Source organism: Quercus lobata, chromosome 5, assembly GCF_001633185.2.
Source record: "Quercus lobata isolate SW786 chromosome 5, ValleyOak3.0 Primary Assembly, whole genome shotgun sequence".
In the NCBI taxonomy this organism is placed as follows: Eukaryota; Viridiplantae; Streptophyta; class Magnoliopsida; order Fagales; family Fagaceae; genus Quercus; species Quercus lobata.
The window spans coordinates 14,773,817-14,800,244 of NC_044908.1; the positions used below are offsets into that span (position 1 = coordinate 14,773,817).

A 26,428-nucleotide genomic window follows, 5' to 3' on the forward strand; every position below is an offset into this window, starting at 1 on the left:
AACGAGTTCCATACATGCTTCTTGTTGGATACACACAAAATATTTAGGGGAGTAAAATAAGAGGACTTTGGAAGATTTTACTTGCAATTCTAGATTTTAATGCAATGGTGCTAAGGAATGCAGCCCTTGTGCATCAAATCTGAAAATCGAAGTTGGATACGAATTAAGAGTGTAGCAAAGGGTAGGAAAGGGGGAAAAATATTTATACACCCCATATCAACTCTTCTCCTTTTTGTTCAATCATTCAAGATGCGTTTTTTCTCTTGTAATGTTGTAGATTGCTACAGGCTAAAGCTATACCACTAATTGGTTGATGCAATTTTGTATTTCTGCCGTTCAGATAAAAAATTTCCATTTGGTAGGCAGTCAGTATATATTGATGTGATAAATTTATGGGGTTAATTAAGCAATCAAGATCAAGAATGTCTTAATCAAAAAGGTTAGATGGAAATTTGGTGAATGTGACTATGTGAGTCAGAGAATGCTTTTCCTGTCATTCAACGCAGGAAAGTTGTACAAGCTTAATCTCAAAAACCAGGAAGAACCTAGTTTCCTATCAAAATCCTTAACATTGTGTCACATACAAAAGTACATTGCGACCCCTAATTATTATAAAGTAGTGATAAATGTTGGAAGTGGGTGAAGAAAGCGACTCTGTGAAAAGTACATCTTTATTTCACAACACTTTGCATGACCATGATTGTAAAACCAAATATAAGTAATTACAAAAAGAAAAATTTTGCCATCTTTTCTCAATGAAATCAACTTGTAATAAATGTATACTGATCCAACAAAAAACTGCTTAAGAGATTCTTGCTTGCCAACTATAAATGCATAAATTTGGGGCTTTTAGAGCATTTGCATAAACTTGTGCAAAAATTATTGTCTATTTTAGCATAAAAACCTACTTTTTCATTTTATATACTCACTTTTTAAAACACCTCACATCTTATTATCTATTTTACACTATATTTCCTTAAGATATCAATTTTTTATTATTATTTATCTTTCTTCACACACAATAACCATCGCCCACTTTCTTCATTCATCCTCAAAGTACATAAAAAAATGAATAAAAAACTAAATCCAAACTGAATAATATCAGTATCAATTTACACGGTTACTATAGTAACTACGTATTTTCAAACATTTTTTCATGGATTGATGTGAGTGAATTTTGGATTTGGTTTACTAAAATGTGGTACCTTTTTCTATTTTACACGCACTAATATGAAGTGCTCTTAACCCAACTATATTTCAAAGGCTTGCATTACTTGAAGCTTCTTCTTACTAGAAGTGGGAAATGAAGGGTGGTGTTTTGTTCTGGGGGAGCCACCTTGAGTAGCTCTTCACTCCCCACCCTTGTTGCATATGGAAAATCCTTTATTGTCAGGAGAGCATCATAGCAGCCCCTTCCACGTTGTAAATTGTAATTAACTCTGGTTCTTAAGACAAATCTGGCTCAAGGCTTGAGTAAAGAATACATCCTCTTTCTTTACTTTTTACTTAAAAAGATATGCTTGTATGAATACATAACCAAATAGGCTTTACACACGCAACAACACAGTGAATTGAGGCTATAAAATTTAAATAAGAGAGAAGTTTGGAAAACGAGACGATGTCTCCTGGTGCCTATGATTCATCCCATGGAGCGCACCACTCACAAGCTAAGTCCTCCAAGTACATTGGAGTATTGGACCCGCATCATGTGAGAGGCCTGCTCCACAGAGCTGGCATAGGAAATAGTTATTGATGGGTGACAGGACAGAGGATGATGGCAATGGCAAAATTATTTGGCGTGGGGGAGGGGACCAAGACAGCAAAACAGGACTATGCTTCCAGATCACTTTTAATACAATAGGAGTATTTTGATCAATGTACATGAAAGACTAGGGATATTTGTTGCCAATGAGGTTTCTAGTGAAAGAATGGATAGATCATAGATAGATGCAATGGGTTTGGCCAGCCTTGTGTTTGTACCAGTTGGAGCAAGTGACTCTTGAAGCAACATAAACAAAAATAGTCCCAACTTCTTTGGAAGATTAAAACAGTCTGATGCAGTAGAAGCTCCTCTCTTCATTTTCAACATTTAGCCATACCAAACTATTGCCAAGATGTTTTCATCAACTTCAGTGTTGAAAATAAAACTTGGAAACACAGTTGTAATGTCCCTAGCAAATCTGCAAAATATAAACAAAGTAGCAGGTTTAGAGTTTTGAGAGCAACCAGTGTCATACAAATAGTTGTTGACATCATGAATCAGAGAAAGTTTGATGCCTAAATAACAAATATGCTAGTTTAGCTCTTTACATAACTCCAAGTCATGTATATAATAACTCAACATCTACTAGCAGTGACTCATACAACAGTGGCAAGTGCAACATAAAATCAGTGACACCTTCCTAGATTATGCTCCAACCCAAAATAGAATTTTCTAACAAGTAATTTTTTTTGGAAAAGAAAAGCAGAAGTCTTACAGTCACAATAAACTCTCAGTAGTTGGATAATAATGATAGTAACGAAGTTAACAATAAAGTGAATGGAGAGAGTGAGATACTTTAAATAAGCAAGTGTCATGTTCTTCAGAAGTGCTGTTGGGTGCCCAACAGCAAAAGCCTTCCATTCTTCTTTGTTAATCTTGCCATCCTTATCGGCGTCAATATCAGTGAATGTCTAAGTAAAGAAAGAAGTCACTGTTAGTGCACAAAACTTCAAAGATGAGTATCACAAGGAAGACTATTGACATGGAATCCTTTGCTTATTATTTATTAATGATAACTTCAAGACTTTCATCTGACAGTTGTATATTAGATTTTGAAAGAATGGCAACAACCATCTGCCTAACCTGGGACCTCAACAATGGCTCAACAGTAAAATTGCATGGGATATCGGCTAGTATAAACTAAACGCGGGAATGAGTATGCAAAGCTCAAAGAGCTTCAGTAATAGATAGGAACAAGATCCCTTAATTCCTATTCAAAACTAAGGTGGGCTACTCTTGGGCCACCTCAAGTTGGTCTCCGAGAACTGAAAACCTACCACAACAGCAACAGAGAGATTTTCTTGGTAAGGCGACCAACGACAAGGAGATCTCCAAAACCAGAGAGAGAGAAAGAGAGAGGGTGGGGGTGGCGGTCGTAGTTGAAGAGTGAATAAGGATAGAATAGATTGAGGAAGTATACCCTATTTTGGGTGTATCATATAGGGCTGTAAATGAACCAAATCGTTCATAAAGGGTTTGATTCAATAAAAAGCTCGTTTATATTTGTTTGTTTATAAACAAGCTCAGTTTAAGCTTTAATTTTAGGCTTGTTTAATAAACGAGTTGAGCCCAAGTAAAAAATATTGTTCAAGAACAAGCTTGTGAACAACAAGGATCGAAACAAAAGTAACAACACAAGTTGAGCCTAGGCTTATTTATGAGTTTGGTAATAAAATTGAAATGAGTTTGACAAGTAAACTTATATCCTTCTAAGACTTTAATTAATTATAAGTTGAGACCACTCATCCAAACCAAATAGGCTAAATTATAAACTTGATATAGACTTGATAATATACTTGTGTTGGATCACAAGCTCAAAAACATAATATTGAGCATGAGTTTGGGCATGATATCGAGCTCGAGTTTGGCTTGACTAATGAATTAAGCCAAGCCAAGCCGAGCTAAAGCTTTTATATTTTATAACAAGCTCAAACTTGAATATTATTTGTAGACTCGTATCAAACTCAAGCCAAGCTTGAACATTCTATTTTTGCTGTCGAGCCGAGCTTGAACATTTACTACTCGACAAAACTCGGCTCGTTTACAGCCCTAGGTGTATGCTTCCTCCCTCTCACAAGCTGGTTGGATCCATCAGCTGTGGGTCCCACCAACTGTGAGGAAGGAGAAACATACACCCGAAACAAGATGTATTTTCTCAAATAGATTCAATTAAAATGGAAAAAAAAAAAAATTTCCAAGGGTATTTTTGAAATGACATAAATATAAGGGTATTTTAGGAAAAATGTTTAGGACGGTCAAGGTGGGATGACCAAATTTGTATCTGCCCCAGCCCAGGGGCTGAGGTAAAAAAATTTCTCCGCCCCGTCCTATCATCCATTTGTGTCAAGACAAGATGAGGTGAGTTAGGGTAAAATTGCAATCCCTAATTATTATAAAGTAGTGATAAATGTTGGAAAAAGAATAGAGGTACGGTGAAGAAAGCAATGCTGTGTAAAGTACATCTTTATTTCACAACATCATATTGCAATGATGACCATGATTGTAAAACCAAATATAAGTAATTACAAACAAAATTGACATCAACAAGTAATATATACTGATCCAACAAAAAACTGCTTAAGAGTAAAGATATTCTTGCTTGCCAACTATAGATGCATAAATCTAGGGCCTTCAACCCAACTATATATATTTCGAAGGCAGGCATTTCTTGAAGCTGCTTTTTACTGAAGGAGGGAAATGAAGGGCGGGGTTTTGTTCTGTGGGCAGCCACCTTGAGTGGCTCTTCACTCCCCACCCTTGTTGCATATAGCAAATTCTTATTGTCAAGAGAGCATCATATATATAGCAGCCCCTTCCACGTTGTAATTAGCTCTGTGGTTCTTAAGACAAATCTGGCTCAAGGCTTAAGGATAAATCCTCTTTTTCTTACTTTTTACTTAAAAAGATATGCTTATATGAATATATAGCCAAACAGGCTTACACACACAACAACAAAGAGTCAATTGGGGCTATAAAATATTAAAAAGAGAGAGGTGTGGAAGACAAGAAGGTATCTCCTAGTTCCCAAGACCAGTCCCATGGAGTACACCACTCACAAGCTAAGTCCTACAGGTGCATTGGACCCACATCATGTGAGAGGCCTGCTCCATAGAGCTGGCATAGGATATAATTATTGGGGGATGACAGGACAGACAACGAGGGCAATGATAAAATTACATATCACTTCGCTACACAATAGGAGTATTTTGATCAATATACATAAACAACTAGGGATATTTGTTGCCAATGAGGTTTCGAGTGGAAGAATGGATTGATCATAGATAGATGCAATGGTTTGAGCCAGCCTTGTGTTTGTACTGGTTGGAGGCAACATATATAAACCAAAATAGTCCAACTTCTTTGGCAGTTCCTCTCTTCCTTTTCAACAATTAGCCTTATCGTATTGTTGCCAAAATGTTTTCATCAACTTCAGTGTTGAAAATAAAACTTGGAAATACGGTTGTAATGTCCCTGGCAAATGGCAAAATCATAAACAAAGTAGGTTAGAGTATTGAGAGTATTCAGTGTGATACAAATAGTGGTTGACATCATGTGTCAGAGAAAGCTCAATGCCTAAATACCAAAGAATGCTAGTTTAGTTCTTTACATTGCCCCAACCCAAGTATGTAATAACCCAATCATCTACTAGCAATGCATAATGCAACAGTCACAAGTGCAACACAAAATCTGTGACATTCCTATATTATGTCCCCAACCCAAAATAGAAAATATAACAAAGTTCACAGGCAGGTAACCACGCAAGAGCAGAACCAAATGTAATAGACACTCAATTCAAAAATAGCATTGAGAAGTTGATCTGGCATTTATTAATTTATGCTACAGTAGATTGCTAAGATGTTAAATGCATAAAAGGAATTTCCCATTTTACCATACCATCCGAACTTCAACAAAGTTAAGAACCCAATTTTCCATATTCTTTCCCATGTTTCTCAGAAATCAGAGGCAAATAAATAAAAACAATATCTTGACACAAGTTCCATGAGAAAACAAACCATGCTTCTAAAGACAAAAGATAAAACGAACAGCAAGGGCAATTCAATGTCAAAAAGTCTGGCGTATGATCTTACAAAGTATTCATATTTGCCTTTTTTCTTTTTTTTTTTTCTTTTTTAAGTATCATATTTGGCTATCTTTTTCAATCACTCAAGTGTAAACAAAGGAACCGAATACCGGGTTCAGAAACAGAACTTGAATAATAGAAATTTTAAAACAAGTAATTTTTTTGGACAGGAAAAGCAGAATATATAGTCACAATAATCTATCAGCAGTTGTAATGGTAGTAACGATAATGATAGTAATAAATTTAACAATAAAGTGAATGGAGAAAGTGAGATACTTTAAATAAGCAAGTGTCATGTTCTTCAGAAGTGTTGGATGCCCAACAGCAAAAGCCTTCCATTCTTCTTTGCTAATCTTGCCATCCATATCGGCATCAATATCAGCAAATGTCTAAGTAAAGAAAGAAGTCACTGTCAGTGCACAAAACTTCAAAAATGGGGTATCAGAAGAAAGAATTTTGACATGGAATCCTTACCTTATCAAGGATAGCTTCAAGACTTTCATCTGACAGCTGTATACCAGATTCTGAAAGAATGGCAACAACCATCTGCCTAACCTGAGATCTCACCAATGGCTCAACAGTAAAATTGATGGTTGGGAAATTTTAGGGATACCAATAAATGAAAACAATAAGGAATTAACATGCTACAATCTCATCTTTTCCAATTAGAAGCACATAATGGACCAATTATTTGAATGGGAATAGGAGCTGTACTATTAAAAAAAATGAAAAGTTCCATTTTGAACTCCAAATGAATTTGATTTTAACATTTTATGTTTTACAACATTGTCTGTTAGCAGAATAGTCTTTATGAGTCAAGGATACACATGAACCTCTTCTTTATCAATGTCCTTTGGATGAAAAGAAGTAATAGATAAGATTTACACTATGTTTTAGAGTTCACAAAGGAAAGTGATCAAATGGAATGGCAAATTACAAGTAAATGGATTGGAATATGGAGGAATTTATTTTTTATTTTTTTGATAGGTAGATACTGGATGAAAGGAGAGGTGGAGCTCAAATTACAGACATAGAACACCACAAAGGATGCTGCTACCACTAGGCTATCTCTTAAACCCTGGTTTATCTTTTTTTAGTATGTTTCAGAGTTTATAACAGAATGAATTGAAAGGAAAGGGATACATCTTTTACTATTATGTCCCTTTATATTTTATTTCTATTCTTTTCAAATAGAGGCAAAGATGCCATTTTTCCTCAACTATAATGACAATAATGAAGCATTCCACCCAATATGAGCAGGATACAAAAATGGCTGTTGGAGAAGAATGGAACGGCCCATTCCATCATCCCATCCCCTTAAAAAGTCACAAATGGAGAAATGGTAGGGTTTCATCATTTCTTTCTCCTTTTCTTCCGACCCAAAACAAGCTCGTAGTAAAGATACAAACAACTTTGACATCCAAGTTTTACATACATATTAAAAATATACCAACTTAGAATTACTCACTTCTTCCTTTTCAATATATCCAGTCTCTCTCAAATCATACAGCCTAAATGCAACTGCATAAAAACCAATGGAGAAAACAAAATCAATAGCTTAAACCGAGTGAAAAGTCTGCATTTATAGTTGCATAAAGTAGAAACTGCTTCAACACTTACAATCAATTTTGTCATCCATAGGAGCATGAGGATGGAAAACACCGAGTGCACGAACAAACCCCTCAAAATCAATGACCCCATTTTTCTTGTCATCAAAAAGATCAAATACCTAGGTAAGAAAGGGTAGCAATTGAAAGAATTAACTGAATCACAAATCATATCAGCAACACAAGTCATCAATTTAATCAAGTTTTGAAAAGTATATCCAGATTATTAGAGTCAAGCATAAAAGTCAAAGCAAAATTACCCTGTCCAGAAAAAGATTCTCGCCCGCTGGCATTCTAAACAGTGCCAATTGGAGCTCTTCCTTCAAATGACAAGCAAACATAAGGATTACAAATTTAGAATCTGGTTACTTCTAGGACAGTATTTCTAAAACTGCAACAAAACTCAATCATTTGAGCCAACCCAAGATGCATAGTGTACAGATGAATAATTAATTATTGGATGAAAATAAGGACAGCAAACAAATAAATTTCTTATTCATATATTATAGAATTGCCTCGAGGTTGTCTTAGTTAATCTCTCGCATATGTAAATATAACACATCTATGTCCTATCCCCAAATAGGCTAGTAATTACTACAGATTGCATGTAAATACAAAGCAAATCAATCTCAGAAGAGTAATGCAATGCATCAGAAATTCTGATCCTGACTAATATGGTTCATTAGTTTTATTTTTCATTTTAGAAAGATTGGTCATCACAAACAATAGGACTACCCTCCTGACAGTGATAGGAAGGATTGTCTGCGCTCTCAATATGATTTCTCTTGACCTAGACACACACAAAATCAATAAAATCTGGATGTTTATACAATTCATCTGATTATTCTTCGCGGTAAATACTCAAGTAGATGTCGCCTTATAAAAAAGTTTAATTTTAATGTAAGTTTATGAAATTTCAATAAAAATAAGGAGCCATTACTGTTGCATTAATATCCACTAATCAAGTTATCATAACAATTCAGTTTTTTCCTATCTTAAAAATTAAGAACAACCCCCCTTCCCCCTTACCTGATGGAAATTGCCAAAAAATAAAAAATAAAGCATAAGTTGAAAAGACAAAAGATAAACACACAGAATTCCAGCTACCTTGTGTATGAGACCATCATCAACAAGCAATTGACTCAACTTTTTATACAACTCGCGCAATGCCTCAATTTCATTGACTGTAACTGTAAACAGATAAGCACAAAAACACCAAAAAATCTCATCCCAATCACTCATTCAGACATTCACCATCACCAATTATTTAAAAAAAAAAATTCCAAAACACAACAGCAACAAAGCATTGGACTCACATGGGGTTACATTAGCAAGTCGGACGATGTCATCAAAGGAGTAATACAAGTGCTTTGGTGTAAAGCACCGAGGAAGGCAGCGAGAAAAGCTGAGGACTAGGACTTCAATATAGCCTATGAAGGGCGCAAAGAATACACATAAACTGCCTCCTTCCATCCGAGTGCTTGAACTCTGATCATTTCAAAGATCAACCCAGATAATCAAATCCAAATTCATACACATAACTATTAACTACAACTTTTCTCTGAGTTTGTCATTAAGAAAATAAACACACACACAAACACAAACATAAATATATGAACTTCGTAGAATGTAAGGTGAGAAAAGCTTGAGTCATTGAAACCAAAACATGTTTGTAGTCGGTGAAACCAGAACGTGTTTCTCGCCAACCAAGCGGAAATGAGAGAGAGAGAGAGAGTACCTGAGAGCTTTGAGTACAACCCATTTCTGTACGACACAGTACATTAGAGATGACAAATCCTTTTCCTGTCTTCTCTCTGTTTTGATCTTGAGCTTTAACAGCACACACAGAGAGATCTCTGTTTTGGTCTTGAGCTTTAAAAAGCAGAGAGATACAGAGACTTGCAGTAACAGCTAACTAGAAAGAAAGAAGAATCGTCTAAGTACTTAGCCATTATTTATTTATAAGTATTTAGCCATTTTTTATTAGGACAGGATAATTACAAGGTATCTTTTTTTCTAATAAAAGAAGAATCATAAGGTATCTTGTTCTTAATATTCACACCCAAAATAAATAAATAAGGCCTGTTTGGTGAGTGAGTTCAAACTAACATTTTCACATTTTAAACAACATTACATACATTTTAATATATTTTTTCAATTACATGTATTTCAAAAAACTCCAAACAACAATTCTCAAATTACTCTACCAAACAACCCAATATATTGACAACATTGATTAATTTTTTTTTTTATGAATAAAAAAATTTAATCAGTAATGTATAATATAATATTCACCCCAATATATATACATACATATATATATATATAGAGAGAGAGAGAGTGCACCATAAGTTACATTTAAGTTCTGCAATGTTATGAGTTCTAGTTAGTTCAATTGGTAAAATCTGAGGTTCAATTCTCACCTACATCAAAAACCGATTAGTGTCTTGGTCTGATGATAAAGAGCTATCATCAGGAGCAGACAAATAACTTCATTCACCCTATTATACACTATTTAATTATATAGCACAAATTTAGACTCTATTACTATTACACATATATATGTCAAGAGTTTTGTAATTCAATTTGTTAACATCTCTTGATCTTTCGAAGAGATCCAGAGTTTAAATACCACCCCCTCGTTGTAACTATCAAATTATCAAAATATATATGTGGGGGGACGAAGACTCGAGACAATTGATAGAAGGGGTGAAGGCATTTCCGAGGAGGTAGACCTCGAGGAATATTGGTGGGGTGTCCTTAGAAAGTACTTCCCTGATTCGTGTAGAGGTTGAATGACCACAATTGGCCAAGGCACTAAGGAAGCCCACCTAACCTCGGAAAGTCGAGGGGCAGAATTAAAAGGGGCACGATGCAACCCAAAAGTGGAAAAGGGTAACTTGGCATTGAACAAGGAAGAGAAGAAAAAGGAAGGACAAAGTAATCATCCCCTCCGCATTAAATGCACTACAACCACTTAACTGGCCGCATTAATGAGGAAATGACCATGAACAGTACCCATACAGCTCACATCTTAGTGCAAGACCTTCTAGCAAGATCTTGATGGGATAAGTATCAAGGAGATCTAATCCTAACCCTCAAAATGTAGAGTCTAGATGCATTCTAGCTAACTATATAAAGCCAAGAAGCACCTGGATTTGGGGAGGATTTTTTGGGAGAAAAAAAGAGAAAACAGAGAGAAATTATCCAATTGTAACTTCTTCCTCGGATCAAATCCGAGGACGAACACTTAACAATTTCAGGGCTTTTTCTAATTGAATATTTCTAATATACGCCTAAGATTGGTCAGACTATCAGTTTTTGTCACGGAATGGGTATTTAAAGGTTGACCTTGCACTCCACCTCTAAAAATGAATTGTGTGAGCAAATAGTAATACAATTATAACTTGCTTAATTTCCTCATTTTTACTTTTTGCCCGCCACAATATACATACATACATATAAATATATATATATATATATATATATATATTACATGTCATTAAAATAATTTTAAGAAATGTAAATTCTTAAGATTAATATAAAATATGGAAATATTACTTTAGTGAATTCACAAATATTTAATTATTTCAATCAATTTTAAGTTAGGGGATGGATGATTGAACTCTAGATGTTAGGGTTGGAAACACAAATAGATACCAATTGAACCAATGGGTTATTGGTGAATTTTACCTTAGTTTACAATACTTGTTCTAAAATAGATGATAATTTATAAATAAATTGCATTTAAACGAAACCTGTGTGGGACAAAAACCAAACGCGAAAGGCCCATGTAGGATAAATGGGTTTTGGATGTGAACCCACTACAATTAATTTATAGAGATGAGAATAATGGACCAACACTTGGACTTCTTATCTAATAGGTTGAATTTTCAAAAAGGGTCCAAATGGAAAGAAGTAAAAATTGGACAAATAAAACGTGCAAAAGAATATATTGATCTTTCTTTGGTCAGCCGAGGAAGCTTGTTACACTTAAAGGTTTACGAGTTTGAGTGATTTCTCTCTCTAATCTCCAAATTCTGATCCCTGTTCACTAGGATCACTCATCCTTTTATAATGGTCTTCTTTTAATCTTGAACATCCACTTGGAGGGTGGTTGATCTCCCCTAGATACTTGTCCCATACCACCTTTGAAGGAGATGCAAAGTGAACTACAGGCTATCTTGATACTATTTAGGTGTTATTCAACCATTAATGTGATTGACATAATTGGTGCAGGGTATTCAATGTAGAGGTGATGGGTGCTTCCTTGGGAAGTTTCCCCCTCTCTCTCTACCTATATTGGCTACTCTTGCTTTCCTCAGTTCATGCTTCCCAGCCAATGGCAAGATCCATTTTCGTTCATTTTGGGAGGTTCACATCCAAGGGACTTCCTCGGGTTGTTAAGGGCCCTTGTCCAAGCCCCTTTTCAAGCTATATCAGGTTTTCCAGCCAAGGGCTCGTTTGCTGGACTTGCACACTCCTTGAACATAGTTTGGTAGAGGTGCTACTCTCGGATCCCCCACAAAACCTAATGAACATATGGATAAGAAACAAAAGTAGTTTGTATATATATGATCAATGACATTATTAGTATGTCATTTGAATAATTATATTATTTTTAATAATTTAAGTTTCTTTTTTTTTCTTATTCTTTTTTATTGTAATTTGATAGTTAGGGTGGGGGAATTTGAACCCTTGATTTCTCCATTGAAAACACCAGAAGGTACCAACTAATTGAGCAACAAGCCTCTTGGCTTTTTTTCTTAATCATGATGAATGATAACGAGTAATACAATTGATAAAACTAACTCTTCAAATGTTAAGAACATCATATATCATAAAACGAGTGTTACAAATGCATCATGTAAAAAAGTCCTATAAATTTTTTTAGAACAAAACTAGATTATACTCATGTATTGCACAAAATATCAGTTAGTTTATGAACACTCATATGTGTTGAGGGAGACTATAAAGAAAAGAATCATATATATTTCAAGATAATTAAAGTCATAAAACGAATAGTTTAACTCAAAACCTAAATTACGAAATTTATTTTATTTATTTAAATTAAAGTCCTTTATTTCAGGTTGAGCAAAGCAGCAAAGTTTATTTCTTTTCTACGTTAATAATTAAAAGAACCAACAACCTGATTGAAAAAGTAGCTATTAAGACTGAGGCTAAAATATTTACTTTTTTTTTTTTAAGAAAAAATTTGAGATTGATTATAAATCAGTCAGTTAACTATGAAAAGTTATAAAATTAATTATTCTAACATGAAACACTTGATATTACAATAATATCAATGCTCATTCCATAAATTTCTGTAACAATAACCCACACAAAATGACATCATTTTGGATAGAAATATAGAAAAGTATAATTTTTTTTTTTAGAAGTATAATTTCTTTTAGGTAGGTAAATGACAAAGATATAACAGACGGCCAAAATTAGGAATTAATCTTGTTTGCCAAACAATATAATTAATAGGCACTATTTCGAAACTATATTTTTTACTAACATCTCGAGTTTCTAAAACTCAATTTAGGGGTTATAAATCGAGTCTCAAAGACTCAATTTCAGTGTTCTGATCACATCTGATTTGGCATATTTTCCATGTGGTGTCCACTTGGAAATTGAGTCTCTAAGACTTGATTTATAAGCCAAAAAAGATTTAGTCTAACTGTACAAGCCATTCCCAGAAATACCCAAAAAAAAAAATTTTAAGAAATCACTGCCAACCATTCAAAAGACAACCATCAAAACCACCACCAGCCACCACCAAAGATTCAAAAAAACACCACCAACTACCAAAAAAACAACCACAGCCACCCAAAAAACAACCACCAACAACCCAAAAATCCATATTAGAAAGGCAAAAATACCCACAAAACTAGATCAAAAACCTGAAAAGAAAACCCACGAACAAATAATCTAATCTAAAAATCCAACAACCCAGCAAATCTAGCAGCGACAAGATCAGAACAGTCACCAGTAAGATTAGAGCAACCACCAAAAACCCAAGCCGCTTCTCAGCATCTAAATCCCGATGGATTTTGTGAGAGAGATGAGAGGAAGGAGGGGGTGGCGTCGCTGGTGGGTGGTGCCGGTCTGTGGGTGGCATCGCTAGTGTCTAGCACCGATTTGTGGGTGGCGCCGATGGGTTTTGGAGAATCTTGTAGTAATCGACGCCCATGCCTTTTTGGCTTTCTTTTCTTCTTCGGCTTTTTTTTTTTTTTTTTCCTGATTTCTTTGTTGTTGCTATTGTTCTTTTTTATCTTTGATTCTTTTTTTGGGTTTCTAGAGAGATCGGCATTTCTTTAGCTGAAACCTGCAGTTTCGGCCGGAGTTTCTTTGCGATTGGTATGAATGGTGAGGTTCCACGTGTTATCCAACTAGATTTGGAATGGGCTTGGACTGTTATTAATTATAATCCTTTTGCATTTGGGTCTGGGCTTATAAATCGAGTCTTAGAGACTCGATTTCCAGGTGGACGCCACAAGGAAAAAATGCCACATCAAACGTGGTTAGACCATGGAAACTAAGTCTTTGAGACTCAATTTATAGGTCCTAAATCGAGTCTTTTAGACTCGATATGCTAGTAAAAAATATAGTTTGAATACAATGCTTACTAATTATATTGTTTGAAAATCAATATTAATTCCCAATTTTTGCCTATAACAGACCATTATAATGATAATAATTGATGGTATGTGGGTTTCAGTTAACTCAACTGGTAAAGTTTCTGATGGTTGAATAAGAGATCTAGGGTTCAATCCTCGCTTACACTAAAAACCGACTGGTATCTTGGTCTAATGATAAAAGAGCTATCATCAGGAGCGGACGCTATAAATTGAAATTCTCTATAAAAAAAATTGATGGTGTAAATTATAAGTTTTGAAAGTCAAATGACTATTTTATAAAGTAACCAAAACTTAAAGAGCATAAAATAAATTTTAGCCTAAGATTTATGAAAACTTAATTCTTGTTTATTTTAACATTTCTTTTTGTAGCTGGATTATTTGAGTTCTTTGACAATTGTAATGGTATAAATTATAAGTTTTGAAAGTCAAATGACTATTTTATAAAGTAACCTAAACTTAAAGAGCATAAAATAAATTTTAGCCTAAGATTTATGAAAACTTAATTCTTGTTTATTTAAACATTTCTTTTTGTAGCTGGACTGTTTGAGTTCTTTGACAATTGTATTGCGTAATGATGCATAATTAATAATAGAGTGTCCTGTGATCTTGATGTACCTCTTGGGTCTCCTCTACAAAGCCATTGGTGTGTCTCCGCCACGGGACTTTGTCATTATCCAACTACAAGAGCTATTAGGTGGTGGATGCATTATTGGATCTTATCTTATATATAATACATTGCATCCAAGTTATTTGGATCGGCTGGCACTGGGCACACTTATGAGTTATGACATTTTTTGACAAGCAAAAGTAGCCATTGTTTACAATGATGGGTTAGAATAATAATCCTTAAAAAAAGCTAATTATTGAGAGATTTCTACTATTACTTTTTCCAACTTCTTTCTGGTGTGGGAGTTTGATGGAACTACCTAGTGGCTCTGGTGAATTCTCTTGTCGTTGTCCATTGCAGTATCTTCAGAAAAGTATTGAAAGAATATGATTTGGCATTAGAATAATTGATGTTAAATAATTGAAGTTTGGGTCAACAATTTTTTATTTTTTTTTATATATATTATATATGGAGCCTACATAAGTATACATTATGCTTAAAAGGCCAAACTGTTCAGTGATTTTGAGATGAGCTTGAACCTTAGGGGATGTTTGATAGGTGTATTTATTGTTTAAACAACATAACACGGATTTTCACAATATTTTTTTACCCATATATATTTCTAAAAAATTTTAACAATATTATTAAAACAACATTACCAAACGGGCCCTTAATGTCTATATGGTGATCATGCATTATGTATTGGAGAAAGTTTAGCTATAAAATTTGTTACAATCTTACTCAATAAAATAAATATTACTACATATTTTGAAAGTCTAAACATTGAATTGCATATTCTTTACACTCTTAATACACATATCAAATTTTGTATCAATTGGATATCATTTATTTTATGATTTATAAGCTTATATTTTATGCATAATTTTAAACTACCAAAACTTGTCATTTAAACAATTTATTGATGATATAGATGTAAGGACCTGATTTGAACTTTTAGCCTAACAAATGTATGGACTTAAGCCCAAAAAGCCCAAAACAATAAATTTGTAGAAAATGAGTTGGAAAATTGGGTTTTAGTGAATTAAGTAACCGGCCAATAGGTTTTGATGACAAAAAAAGAAAGATAATAGATGTTCACTAAAGAAAAAAGTACATGGCCAAGTCCAAGGAGACTGATTCTTAAATATTATACTAAAAACTTTGCTACAAGTCTGGTTCTAGATTGCTACAGTGTTTCTTCCCTTTTCTTTTCTTTTTTTTTCCTCCCCCTTCTCATGGAGGATTTCTCACATTATATAGCCCCCTTTGAGCTATCTTGATCCCACACTTGTTGATCATCTAAACTCTTACTTGAGTATATGTCCCATCAGACACCTACTTTGGCTTTCTATGAGTTGCAGTTGCCAAAACAGCATTGTTCAGGGGTCTTCTCCACATAAATGTGACCAGAAAAGTAGTTGCAGTTCATTTAATGCGATGGTAGTAACTTTCCCTTAAATATTTTCTTTGGGGTTTCCTTCTCTCTTGTACATTTCTGGGGTTCGTCCTTGTCATTGAGGCTTCCTAGAAGGTTGCCTTGATCATTAGGATCTGTGTTTGACCTATTCTTAGCCGGTCTGAGGAGACACTACTCCTCGAACCACCTTCCCATCCATGCTCTATAAGTAAAGTCTAGCTCAAACCATTTTGTACTGCTTGCTCATCTTCGGATTACTTACCTCCTCGAATAGGACCCAAGGCCCAGTATATGATTTGGGCCCTTAACCCCACAATAGCTATTAATCTTTAATTTCCTAGAAATTTTGCAAACATGAAAGATATAAAAAGAAGATGTAATCTAATGGTGGATTTATCAAAATTCACCTCTAATAAAAAGATATTGAATAAGATTGTAATTTTAGACTACTAACAATTTTATAGTTAAACTTTGTCAGTTATTAAAAAAATTTAGCTACAAACTTGATTGTAGCTTAAGGCTACAACTTCTTTTAAAATATTTAATTTGTTCACTTATTTAACAAAATCTAACCATTGGATTGTATGTTTTATATGTTTTTAACACACATGTCAAATTTTGTGTTAATAGGATGTTATTTACTCTATGATTGACCAATTTTTTTTTTTATGCATAATTTTAGAGTAGAAAATTTTGCAATTTAAACAATTCATTGATGATATAGTTATTAATTTTTGATTTTCTTGAAATTTTGCATGTAAAGAGGATATAAAAAGAAAGTGTAATCCAATATTGAATTTGACAAAGGACAAAATTTGACAAAGCGTTTATTAAATTTTGCATATTCTTTATACTCTTAATACACATGTCAAATTTGGTATCAATCGGATATTATTTATTATATGATCTATAAGCGTATATTTTATACATAATTTTAAACTACAAAAACTTACAATTTAAATAATTTATTGATGACATAGCTATTGATCTTTAAATTTCTAAAAATTTTGCAAGTATGGAGGATATAAGAATAAAATGTAATCTAATAGTGGATTTGTCAAAATTCACCTCCAATAAAAAGATATTTAGTAAAATTGTAGCCTAAGGCTACAACTAATTTTGTAACTAAATTTTGTCATTTGCGAAAATTCACATCCAATAAAAAGATATTAAGTGATGTTGTAGATTTAGACTACAACCTAGTTTGTAGCCAAATTTTGTTCGTAATAAAATATTAATAAAACAAATAATAAATTAACTCACAATCAAATATGGATATGGTAAAGTAACAATGAATTAACTTGCGTTCAATAGTTAAAACAATTACAAATTCAAAGGTTGTAACTTATATGGTAGTCTACCTTTGCAGTATTAAAAATATATATATATATTATATGGTAGTAAAAAACAATTTTAAGAGTTTAGTGGTAATGAAGCAATAAAGTAAAACAAATTTAGCTGTAAAAATGGTTTGAGTTCAGCAATAAAACAATAGTAAAATACTAAAATGTTACGAGTCCAACAATAAGAACAATCGTCAATCCAACCATTAGAGAAATAGTATACTGCCAGGAGTTCAACCATAAAACTTTAAGGTTAAAATGCAAAACTTACCCTCTAAGTTTCTCCAGAATTCAGTTCAATCCTCTAACTTCACTTTTGTTCATTTTGGCCCTCTATTAAGTTTCAAATTTATTCAATTAAGCCTTTTTGTCAACTTTTGTTAAAATTCTTTGAAAAAAAAAAATCTGGAAAATATTTTTTAATCAGTAATTGAATTTTCCTAATTTAAAAAAATTTGAAGAAAAATTTAAAAAAAATAAAAAATTAACGACAACATATAACAAAAGTTGATGAAAAAATTTTAATTAAATAAACTTAAAAGTTAGATGACTGAAATGGATGAAATTAAAGTTAGAAAACTGAAATGAATTTTGGTAAAACATAAAGAATAAGTTTTGCATTTTAGCCAAACTTCTAGAAAATGAGAGTAAATTTGAATATGATCGATGAAAGGATCATAGATGACATGATCAATGTTGTCCAAAGGGAAATGGGCCCTTCCTTCGTTAAACCTTTCAGTGCATGAAAGATATTTGAGTGAAGTGTAATAAAATGAAGTACAGAGAAGATATTTTTTTCTTTGTTCCTCTCTTGTGCATTTGAGTCAAGAAAGAATTATGATAGTAAGCAATAATTTGAGTGTGATGTGAAAGGCGATTGTATGTTTGTATTAGTGCTTGAATGTCATCCATTTTGTTGTTTCCCTCGTCTTCCTTAAATAAGGATAAAAGGGTCTTCTTTGAAAAAAAAAAAAAAAAGAAGAAGAAAGAAGAAGAAGAAGAAAGAAGTGACATCTGGGGAAGGTTGATTTATTTTAAATAGTGAACCTGGCTTGTTGCTGACCTTGTTCTTTGGCTTAAGAGAGACAAGTTAACAAATTTTGGTTAGCTTGGTCCAACTTCTGAAAGAGTTAAAAAAAATTGACGAATGCTTGGATAGTTGTCTTGTTTCTATGGAAGAGATCTAAGGTTTCAAATAACGCATGGAATATCAATTGGACATGAGGGACCTATTCTTCCCAAGGCTCATTGGTGATTGAGGAATTTGACCAATGAAATCTTTGTATTGCAACTACTCATCCAGAAATTCACATGACCACTTGTGACATGCCAAATTCATGTATATGGCTTTTTCATGGACTATTAAGAGCCACTGAATTAAACATATATCTTTTGCCCTCCAAACTACAAAGCACAAGTTGGCCTTAAAAGACTTTATGGTATTGGACTATGATATTCAAAGCTTAAAACAACAATTCATGTGGCCTGTGGGTAAAGAGTTCTGGCTAGGTACCCACGCTTTGGTCTTGTTCTCTCAGAGACCTTGCTGAGGCAATGTGCCAAAACTGTTTTTAGTGAGTTGACAAATTTGCATTTTTAAGTGGAAAAGGCTAAACCTTAAGTTTTTGTTCTGTCTAGAAATGGAGAAAGTATTTGGTATCGAATGATACCATGTTAGCGGTATTAAAATTCAATAAATGTAAGATATGTCAGTAAAAAATAATTACTCCACTAACAATTGAAAGACATGTGTTAGTGGGTAGTTATTTTTATACACATGTCTCTCATTTATTGGGTTTTAATATTAATGACGTGATATCATTTTATACAAAATACTTTTTGCTAGAAATGACCTATTGATTGCCTACTTGCTTCAAATTCATTATTTTACTCATTAAGGCTTGGGCCTTCATGAAATATTAATGGGCTTCATGATTGATGTAGGTAGCACTATATAACCAATGACTATTTATTTATTTATCATCATCATCATCATTATTATTATTTTTTTGTGGAGGAAAGACCCAATGATTTTTTTTTCTTTTTCTTTTTTTAGGAAAAAAAAAACCCAATGACTTAATTAGCTTGAAATTGGCATTTATTCTCCAAGAACCACTTTGTGTAAATATAGTCTTTATTGGAAAGCCCATACTATGAGAGATAAGAAATAATGCTACTCTTTTAAGCATTGATCCATTAAGGAGAAAAATATGAGTCTTGAGCCCAATCGCAATGGAAGAAAAACGTGAATTTTGAGCTCATCTTATGATGTCGAGAAAATACAAGCCATGATTTTTGTCTATGAAATATAAAAATGTGAGCCATAAGCCCAAACCATTAGGCATTATGAATTTTATGCAAAGCCCAATGAAATTTGGGCATTTCTGACTCTAAATGAACTTTTCCCAACACTTCATTCTTTTTTCTTAGCGAACTTAGCAAGATAGGTAAAAGAATTTCCACATCTCATCATTGCAAGATAGACAACTGAGGATAAAATAAAGATAGATAGTTAAGGACTCTCATAATTGCAAAAAGAAATATAGGCACCTATTGACAGAATAAGCACAGAAATAAAATAGAAAGTAGAAAGAAAGTAAGAAACAACAAAGCCTTATAATTGCAAGAAGACAGAATAAGAACAGAAAGAAAATAGAAAGTAGAAAGGAAAGAAGGAACGGCAAAGCCTTGTAATTGCAAGAAGATAGAATAAGGATAGAAAGAAGAAAGAAAGAAGGAACGACAAAGCCTTATAATTGCAAGAAGACCGAATAAGAACAAAAATAAGATAGAAAGTAGAAAAGAAGGAAGGAACTACAAAGCCTTATATTATATCTGTTCTATGAAATATAAAAATATGTGCCATAAGCCCAAACCATGAGGCATAAAGAATTTTATGCAAAGCCCAATGCAATTTGGGCATTTCTGGCTTTAAATGAACTTAGCTCAATACTTCATTCTTTTTTGTTTTTTCTTTATAAAAAGGGGAAAACTTATGATACGTGTAATAAACATTGTCCTTATAAAAATACGAAGATGTGGCATGAGTTAACTAATGGGGTGGTGGCTGAACCAAAAAAAGAGACATCCACAATTGCATTGTTACAAAAGTTTATTGATAAGCTTATCTCCCACTTATTTGTCTTTTTTTTTTTTGGTAAAGCTCCCACTTATTTGTCATTCCCTCGATTAAGGTTCCCAAAAAAAAAAGTTTTAATTAGATATAGATGGTTTGTTTTTAAGAAAAGAAAATAGAGTACACATGGTTGAGACTGATTTTCATTTTTCTTCTCAAATTTGAGAGGGATCATGAACAAAGAGACTACTAGCTTCTGGTGTATACAAAGCTTGATTAACTTTTTACGCCTGGGTTATTGTTAAATCTTTGCTTTTAAGAATCTTTGCACCATAAACAAGTGTGCATAATTACTTGGACTGAAATGGAAGTTATTACATCTTAAAGTTTGCACCAAAAAAAAATATTCATCTTAAGTTGCAAAAAAGACGTACAATGCAAGATAAAAGAAAACGATAAACTTTTGCATGTTCTTCACAAAAATTGGAGTGGATAAAGGCAAGCAAAAGCAATGATGCAAGGTGAAACATTTGTTTTATTTCTTTTCTCTTTCTTTTCTTTTTTTTCTTGCTCTGTAAAATTGTTTACACACATATACAAACAAATGAAATAATTTCAAAAAATTGAAAAAATTAGACATGTACACAAGCCAATTCTATAATCTTTACATCAATGGGTAACAATAAGTTAAGGTGATTTTCTGTATAAAAGGAAAAAAAAAATTAATAAAGAATGGGTTTTTTTTTTTTTTTTTTTTTTGGGTTACTGACTGAGTAGACTTGGGTTAATAATCTTATGTGGTAAAAACAGGTGGTAGCAACATTGATCTCTTTCCCTTAACTTGTGTTCTTGTGTCAGGAAAATTGCCCCCATTATCTGTTAGATCCTCCACGGTACCATCTTGTGTCACATTCATAGGGTATGTTACCAAGTGCACACCTTCCATGTCTACCAAATCTTCACCAGTGTAAATCTTCCACATTTGGTCACCTATGGAACACATCTTCTGCACACATTCCAGACTTTGTGGCTCTTGAAACAGTTCCTGATCAGCACATTTAGTATGCTCATACCACAGTGACAGACGGTATGCATGAATATCGCCGCGACTCATTTTGTCTTTGTCACTTTTGGACTGGTAGCACCCTATAGCAATCTCAGTGTCACGTTGTCCATCCATGGATCGCTGGTTCACATTTGCTGATCCAATCAAAATGTACAGGTCGTCCACTGAAATATAAATAGCAACAATGGAGGAACAGGTTGTTAATATGTAAATCACTATTATGTTATCATATTCATTGTGGAAAGTAGAGGAAAACAAAATGGAGGGAAATGTAAAGTTTTTCTTCATGCATTTAGTATTTTCTACTGGTGAAATCCATTTACTTAGAAACTAATTCAAAGAAAACCAAAGCAAAACCTGCAAAAACCCATTAGGTCTATATCCTCACCCAACCCACAGGATAGTTATAGGTCTATATCCATCCAAATAGTCTCTACTCTTTTTTGTTTTTTGATTTTTTTTTTTTTTTTTTTTTTTTTTTTTTTGGCATGGTAAAAGAAGCATAATCAACCTATATAAGTTATTGGCAACATGAAATATAATCTTTTGGGCAAAACTTAGGTATAGCAATGACGCTAGCTTAAATGCTATCTCTTAGGTTTTCTAATTAAATTCAACTATGTGGTTGTATTGACTAATGTAATACAAAATGTACTATCTTATCTCAAAGATAATTAAATTCAAACTATGTAGCTCATAGACCCATGCAGCAACATGATTAAATTTAATTGAGGAATATGAGATAAAACACCCAAGAAATTGTACCTAAGTTTTGTACCAATCATTAAGGTAAATTTTGACTAGGCCATTAGGGCAGTACTCCTATAACAATAAAAATAAAATCAAAAGTAGAAGGAACTCTATTTAAGTACTGTAAATGAAGAATTGACACACATACCTATCATGAGCTTGGAGTGTACATAAACCATGAACCTCCTATTCTTTTGAGCATTCCAATATTGTGTTTCAGGGTGAGGAGACTCTGGAGGAATAACTTCCTCTTTACCCATCTCTTCTCTATTTGCTAGGCAGAAGAAATTCAAGTAGTCTTTAGGGTGCCCTGGCTCACCACTTTCTTGTATTGCCTCTCCTATCAACTTATACATCATTGACATTGTTCTTCTAGTCCAATGCAATATATCTTGAACTACATCACTCTCAATCACTCCTTCTGGCCACATTGGTATTAGTATATACACTGCAAACCTCTCCTTTGCTTTAATCTTGTTGACCACCTTGAGTGCTATCTCAATAGGAATCAAATTTCTGCAGCCACTATGTTGATCTTTCTCCCACAAATGGCACCCTCCAATAAAATACTGGTTCTCAATATAAATAAACCTCTCAGCTTTCCTTATTGCTTGTATGTAGGCTTCCTGGATGCTTTGCTCCACAGTAAAGTTTCTAAACATTTGGCTAGCTGACACATGGTCAATGGACCTAAAAACTTGTACGTTCCAATTCCTCCCAGAGGGAATGCTTGAATAACTTTGGCAGCTGAGATTTGACAAGGTACTAATGGGAACTAGTAAAGAAGGATCACATTGTTTACTCCATCGTTGCTCGAAATTGGTTAGTACATCCCAAGCAGCTTCACCCTTGATACAAGCATGAGCATCATGCCATGGCTGTCTTGGCCCCCCCTTCTCAAGGCTAGCTCCTGCGATACTTGTCTGATAAAAATCATGACAATGCGGTTCCATATTGAGATTGTGAAACAATGAATGTTGTTCTGTATCGTAGCGACCATCACAAAGATCTATTCCACCAACAAAACTCATAATTTCTCTATTGCTTGAATTTATTTGCGACTTAGTGTCTAAGGTTATGGTTTTCTGATGGTGAGAGAAGAGTGGGGCGGACATTGGGTGTAATCTTGGGCACAATCTGCATACTACTTTGGTGCCTTCAAAGTAGGCTGAGGCATATTCATCATGTGTTCTCATTATTCCTTCATTCTTGAAGAATGGTAAGGATGTTTCATCATCCCATAACATAATCCTTACAGCCACACCTTCCTCTGCCTTCTGCTTCAACAAATCACCAAGCTTTACTCCTTTTGCATGTGGGATTTGAGTTTGAAAATCCCTAACCTATTCAAAAGCGTATCGGGATTGACAGAACATGAGACAAAAGTAAAAAGTCGATTCCCAGAACATGAGACAAAAGTGAATTTGGTAAATTTGTAATTAGTTTTCATGACTTACCAGCACCATATTGGGATTGACAGACCAGCCTGCAATGTAAATCAAGTGTTTTGCACCCTCAATGGCATTGTATACATCCTCCCATAATCTTCTTGGAGCACCACAAGAATAGAATGGAGGATGAAAAGTAGAGAGATGGTGAGCGTCTTGATAAAGTGTGACATGACAATTTGATCGTTGTGGAAATGTTGCATTCCTCAACCCCTGGAATTCTCCGTTACTTAGCATCTTTCTCCAGCTTGGTTCAAACACTGCTGGTTTAAACCATAACATGAATTGTAGCTTCAGTTCTGGATTTGGTGTTCCATTTTCCTTGAGGAGAGGAAATAGCCCATTAATCAAACTTGATTCATTAAGAATCTGATCAGCCTGGATGTTTATCTTTCCCAAGAAGCAAGACCATGCTGTTTTCATTGTGATGGTAATAGTTGAATTGGATGGATGAGCACAGAGAATTTGAAAGGTCTCATTCCAAACTCGGTCACGTTCATGGCTGGTCTCTGCTACCTTCATGTCATCTATCTCTATGGTTACATAGGCAGGCTTTCCTCTTACAAATATACACTGCAAAACATTTAGTAGACAGCATGATTCTCCTTGTAAGTCAGATACTAATAAATTACCACTAGTCCCAAAATCTTAAGCTATTAGGAAATATTTAATTAAATTTTTTCATTGTTCTAACAAATACAAAGATATTGCAAATGTTTTCAATGCTTAGTTAACAAGTAAAGGGTTATACATATATTTATGAGACTTTGAAGTTTAAATAAATTGTTGGAACTCAGCAAATTTCATTGAATTGTATACTTAACTTCTAGTACATACATTGAAAGGAGATAGCGGTGTATAAGGCGTGGCATAGAAGATGGTAGCTTCAAGTGTTCCATGGAGAAATTTGTGCTTTCTCTCCATTGCACTAGCTTTCAAAACAATCCCACAGAGAGAGAGAGAGAGAGAGAGAGAGAGAGAGAGGTGGGAGTATAGATTTTTTATTTTTTTTCAAGTGTGGCTTTGATTTGTTTGGACATGTAAGGGAATTGTGCTATGTTATTGGTCGCTTATAAAGGTAGATAATCTCGTTGTTGCATTTGAAGAAGCAACATAAACTTGGAATGCAATTCGAATGCATAAGCGGTTGGAAAAACTTGTAGTACTTTCCATCTCAATTCTTAGAAAGCACCTCCAAGTCTATCAAAGTATATACTTCAAGCAGAAGTTTCTTAAAATGAAATTAGTCACATTTTTCCTTGTCAAAAGAATAAGACCAAGCACTTGTATAGCTATTAGCTATACACTTCCAATTTTTTGTAGCTGTCCCTGGTCAATTAGTTAGCTGACTTTTTCATTATCGTTTCATGTCTGATTAGATGACATTATCAAATTTTGACAACGCATAAACAAATGTTAAGGATGTTGCATGGCTCAGACATTGTTAGAGTCAATTGGTTTTCATTTCAATAAGACAAGCGTAGAGGTAACAAACTTGTAGCTACTATTGTACCATAATGCCAAGTCACAAATTTTTATTAGCAATGATTGAAAAAAGTTTTACTTCCTAATACGTATCTGACTAGACTAATTCCCACAGCTGCCAAAAGAAACCCTTTTGTTTTACTCAAACAACGCGGCTGGACTTAATTTTCAGTCATCAAAAGCTGGTTAAGAATAAGCCATGATTTATTGAAGACTAATTTGAAGCTTTTGAGTTTGTTTCTTGGAGAAATTTTTTATTTATCAGTCACTTACGCAGCTACGCTACCTATTGATTCCCAGTACCGAAAATCATATTCCTACATTTTTGTTTATAATATTCACGTATTTGGGTGATCATGGGCTATATTACATGTCCATATATACACGAATCTATTTGGTTTATCCAAATCTTTAGTAAGATTAAGGAAGCTGTTTTTTTTTAATAGAAACAAAGTCAAGGAAGCTTAAGTGGCTTTATTGGTGACCATCATCTTAACAAGCATGTTTTTGTAATGAAATACCAAAGATTAGCCTATTTCGATACCGTATTTGTTATCATCTCTCGGGATCATATACCACGTATATACCACTTCTGGGACCTTTGAGTGTTTTGTTTAAGGACTTTTTGGCTCTTAATGCAAGTAAAATCAATCAAGGCTAGTAAATTCCGCCCAATGATGAGTTTTCCGAGATGAGTTTGACTATAAATATATAATGGAAAATTTAGAGAGAAGCCCTTCAAATTTTTAATATATATATATATATATATATTATTAAATGTAAATTTTGAAAATCTTTTTTTTTTTTTTTTTTTTTTTTGGTAAACAAGGATGTAGCATAAAATTAATCAAAAGCCAAAGAGGTCCGTGAGGGCCTGTTTACATAAGTAGAGTCATAATCTAGAGCCTCCAACACAGCAAAAGGAGGATTAACAAAAGAAATAAACTGCACATCTTGATTGCGCCCCATGTTAGCAAGCAAGTCTGCTGCTCTATTGGTTTCCCTGTAACAGTGTTGCACGCGGTACTCCTGGAAAACTTGGAGAATGCTCCTGCAGTCAGTCACAATTGGCTGGGTTAGCCGGTTAGTGCTAGAAGGCTTTGAGAGAAGATTAACAACTTCAGATGCATCCACATGAATAA

At 33.8% G+C, this 26,428-nt stretch overlaps 3 protein-coding genes across 4 annotated transcripts; all 3 read right to left on the reverse strand.

Annotated features, from left to right (window-relative positions):
- Positions 1-1,700: 1,700 nt before the first annotated feature.
- LOC115990024 (calcineurin B-like protein 9) lies at positions 1,701-4,802 on the reverse strand. Its single transcript, XM_031113886.1, has 4 exons — positions 4,794-4,802; positions 3,040-3,183; positions 2,558-2,673; positions 1,701-2,171 (listed from the first exon to the last, which is right to left on the reverse strand). The coding sequence occupies exons 1-4, from the start codon at positions 4,800-4,802 to the stop codon at positions 2,090-2,092; spliced, it is 351 nt and encodes a 116-aa protein (XP_030969746.1). The 3' UTR covers positions 1,701-2,089.
- On the reverse strand, positions 4,714-9,397 carry LOC115992217 (calcineurin B-like protein 10). 2 transcript variants are annotated; one of them, XM_031116312.1, is made up of 9 exons: positions 9,189-9,397; positions 8,767-8,938; positions 8,558-8,640; positions 7,711-7,770; positions 7,464-7,548; positions 7,312-7,364; positions 6,318-6,398; positions 6,120-6,232; positions 4,714-5,233 (listed from the first exon to the last, which is right to left on the reverse strand). In XM_031116312.1, the coding sequence occupies exons 1-9, from the start codon at positions 9,210-9,212 to the stop codon at positions 5,158-5,160; spliced, it is 747 nt and encodes a 248-aa protein (XP_030972172.1). In that variant the 5' UTR covers positions 9,213-9,397; the 3' UTR covers positions 4,714-5,157. The 2 variants fall into 2 exon arrangements, with proteins under 2 accessions (XP_030972172.1, XP_030972171.1); XM_031116311.1 differs by having other exon boundaries at positions 7,464-7,572; positions 9,189-9,396.
- Positions 9,398-21,282: 11,885 nt separating this feature from the next.
- LOC115992313 (phospholipase D alpha 4) lies at positions 21,283-24,776 on the reverse strand. Its single transcript, XM_031116465.1, has 4 exons — positions 24,639-24,776; positions 23,811-24,374; positions 22,502-23,696; positions 21,283-21,767 (listed from the first exon to the last, which is right to left on the reverse strand). The coding sequence occupies exons 1-4, from the start codon at positions 24,723-24,725 to the stop codon at positions 21,331-21,333; spliced, it is 2,283 nt and encodes a 760-aa protein (XP_030972325.1). The 5' UTR covers positions 24,726-24,776; the 3' UTR covers positions 21,283-21,330.
- Between the last annotated feature and the right edge of the window lie 1,652 nt (positions 24,777-26,428).

Bases quoted from the DNA above. Each gene is read 5' to 3' on its own strand.
- LOC115990024 (XM_031113886.1), bottom strand. The intron at 2,674-3,039 runs GTAGGTTTTCAG...TTCTTTACTTAG, and splicing joins ATCTCTCTGTTGCTGTTGTG to ACATTCACTGATATTGACGC. The intron at 2,172-2,557 runs GTATCTCACTCT...CAGATTTGCTAG, and splicing joins ATGACACTTGCTTATTTAAA to GGACATTACAACTGTGTTTC.
- LOC115992217 (XM_031116311.1), bottom strand. From the start codon at position 9,212: ATGGGTTGTACTCAAAGCTCTCAG. The intron at 6,399-7,311 runs GTGAGTAATTCT...GTGAGATCTCAG, and splicing joins GATATATTGAAAAGGAAGAA to GTTAGGCAGATGGTTGTTGC. The intron at 5,234-6,119 runs GTATCTCACTTT...GCCATTTGCCAG, and splicing joins ATGACACTTGCTTATTTAAA to GGACATTACAACCGTATTTC.
- LOC115992313 (XM_031116465.1), bottom strand. From the start codon at position 24,725: ATGGAGAGAAAGCACAAATTTCTCCATGGAACACTTGAAGCTACCATC. The intron at 23,697-23,810 runs GTAAGTCATGAA...GCTTTTGAATAG, and splicing joins TCAATCCCAATATGGTGCTG to GTTAGGGATTTTCAAACTCA. The intron at 21,768-22,501 runs GTATGTGTGTCA...TTTATATTTCAG, and splicing joins ACACTCCAAGCTCATGATAG to TGGACGACCTGTACATTTTG.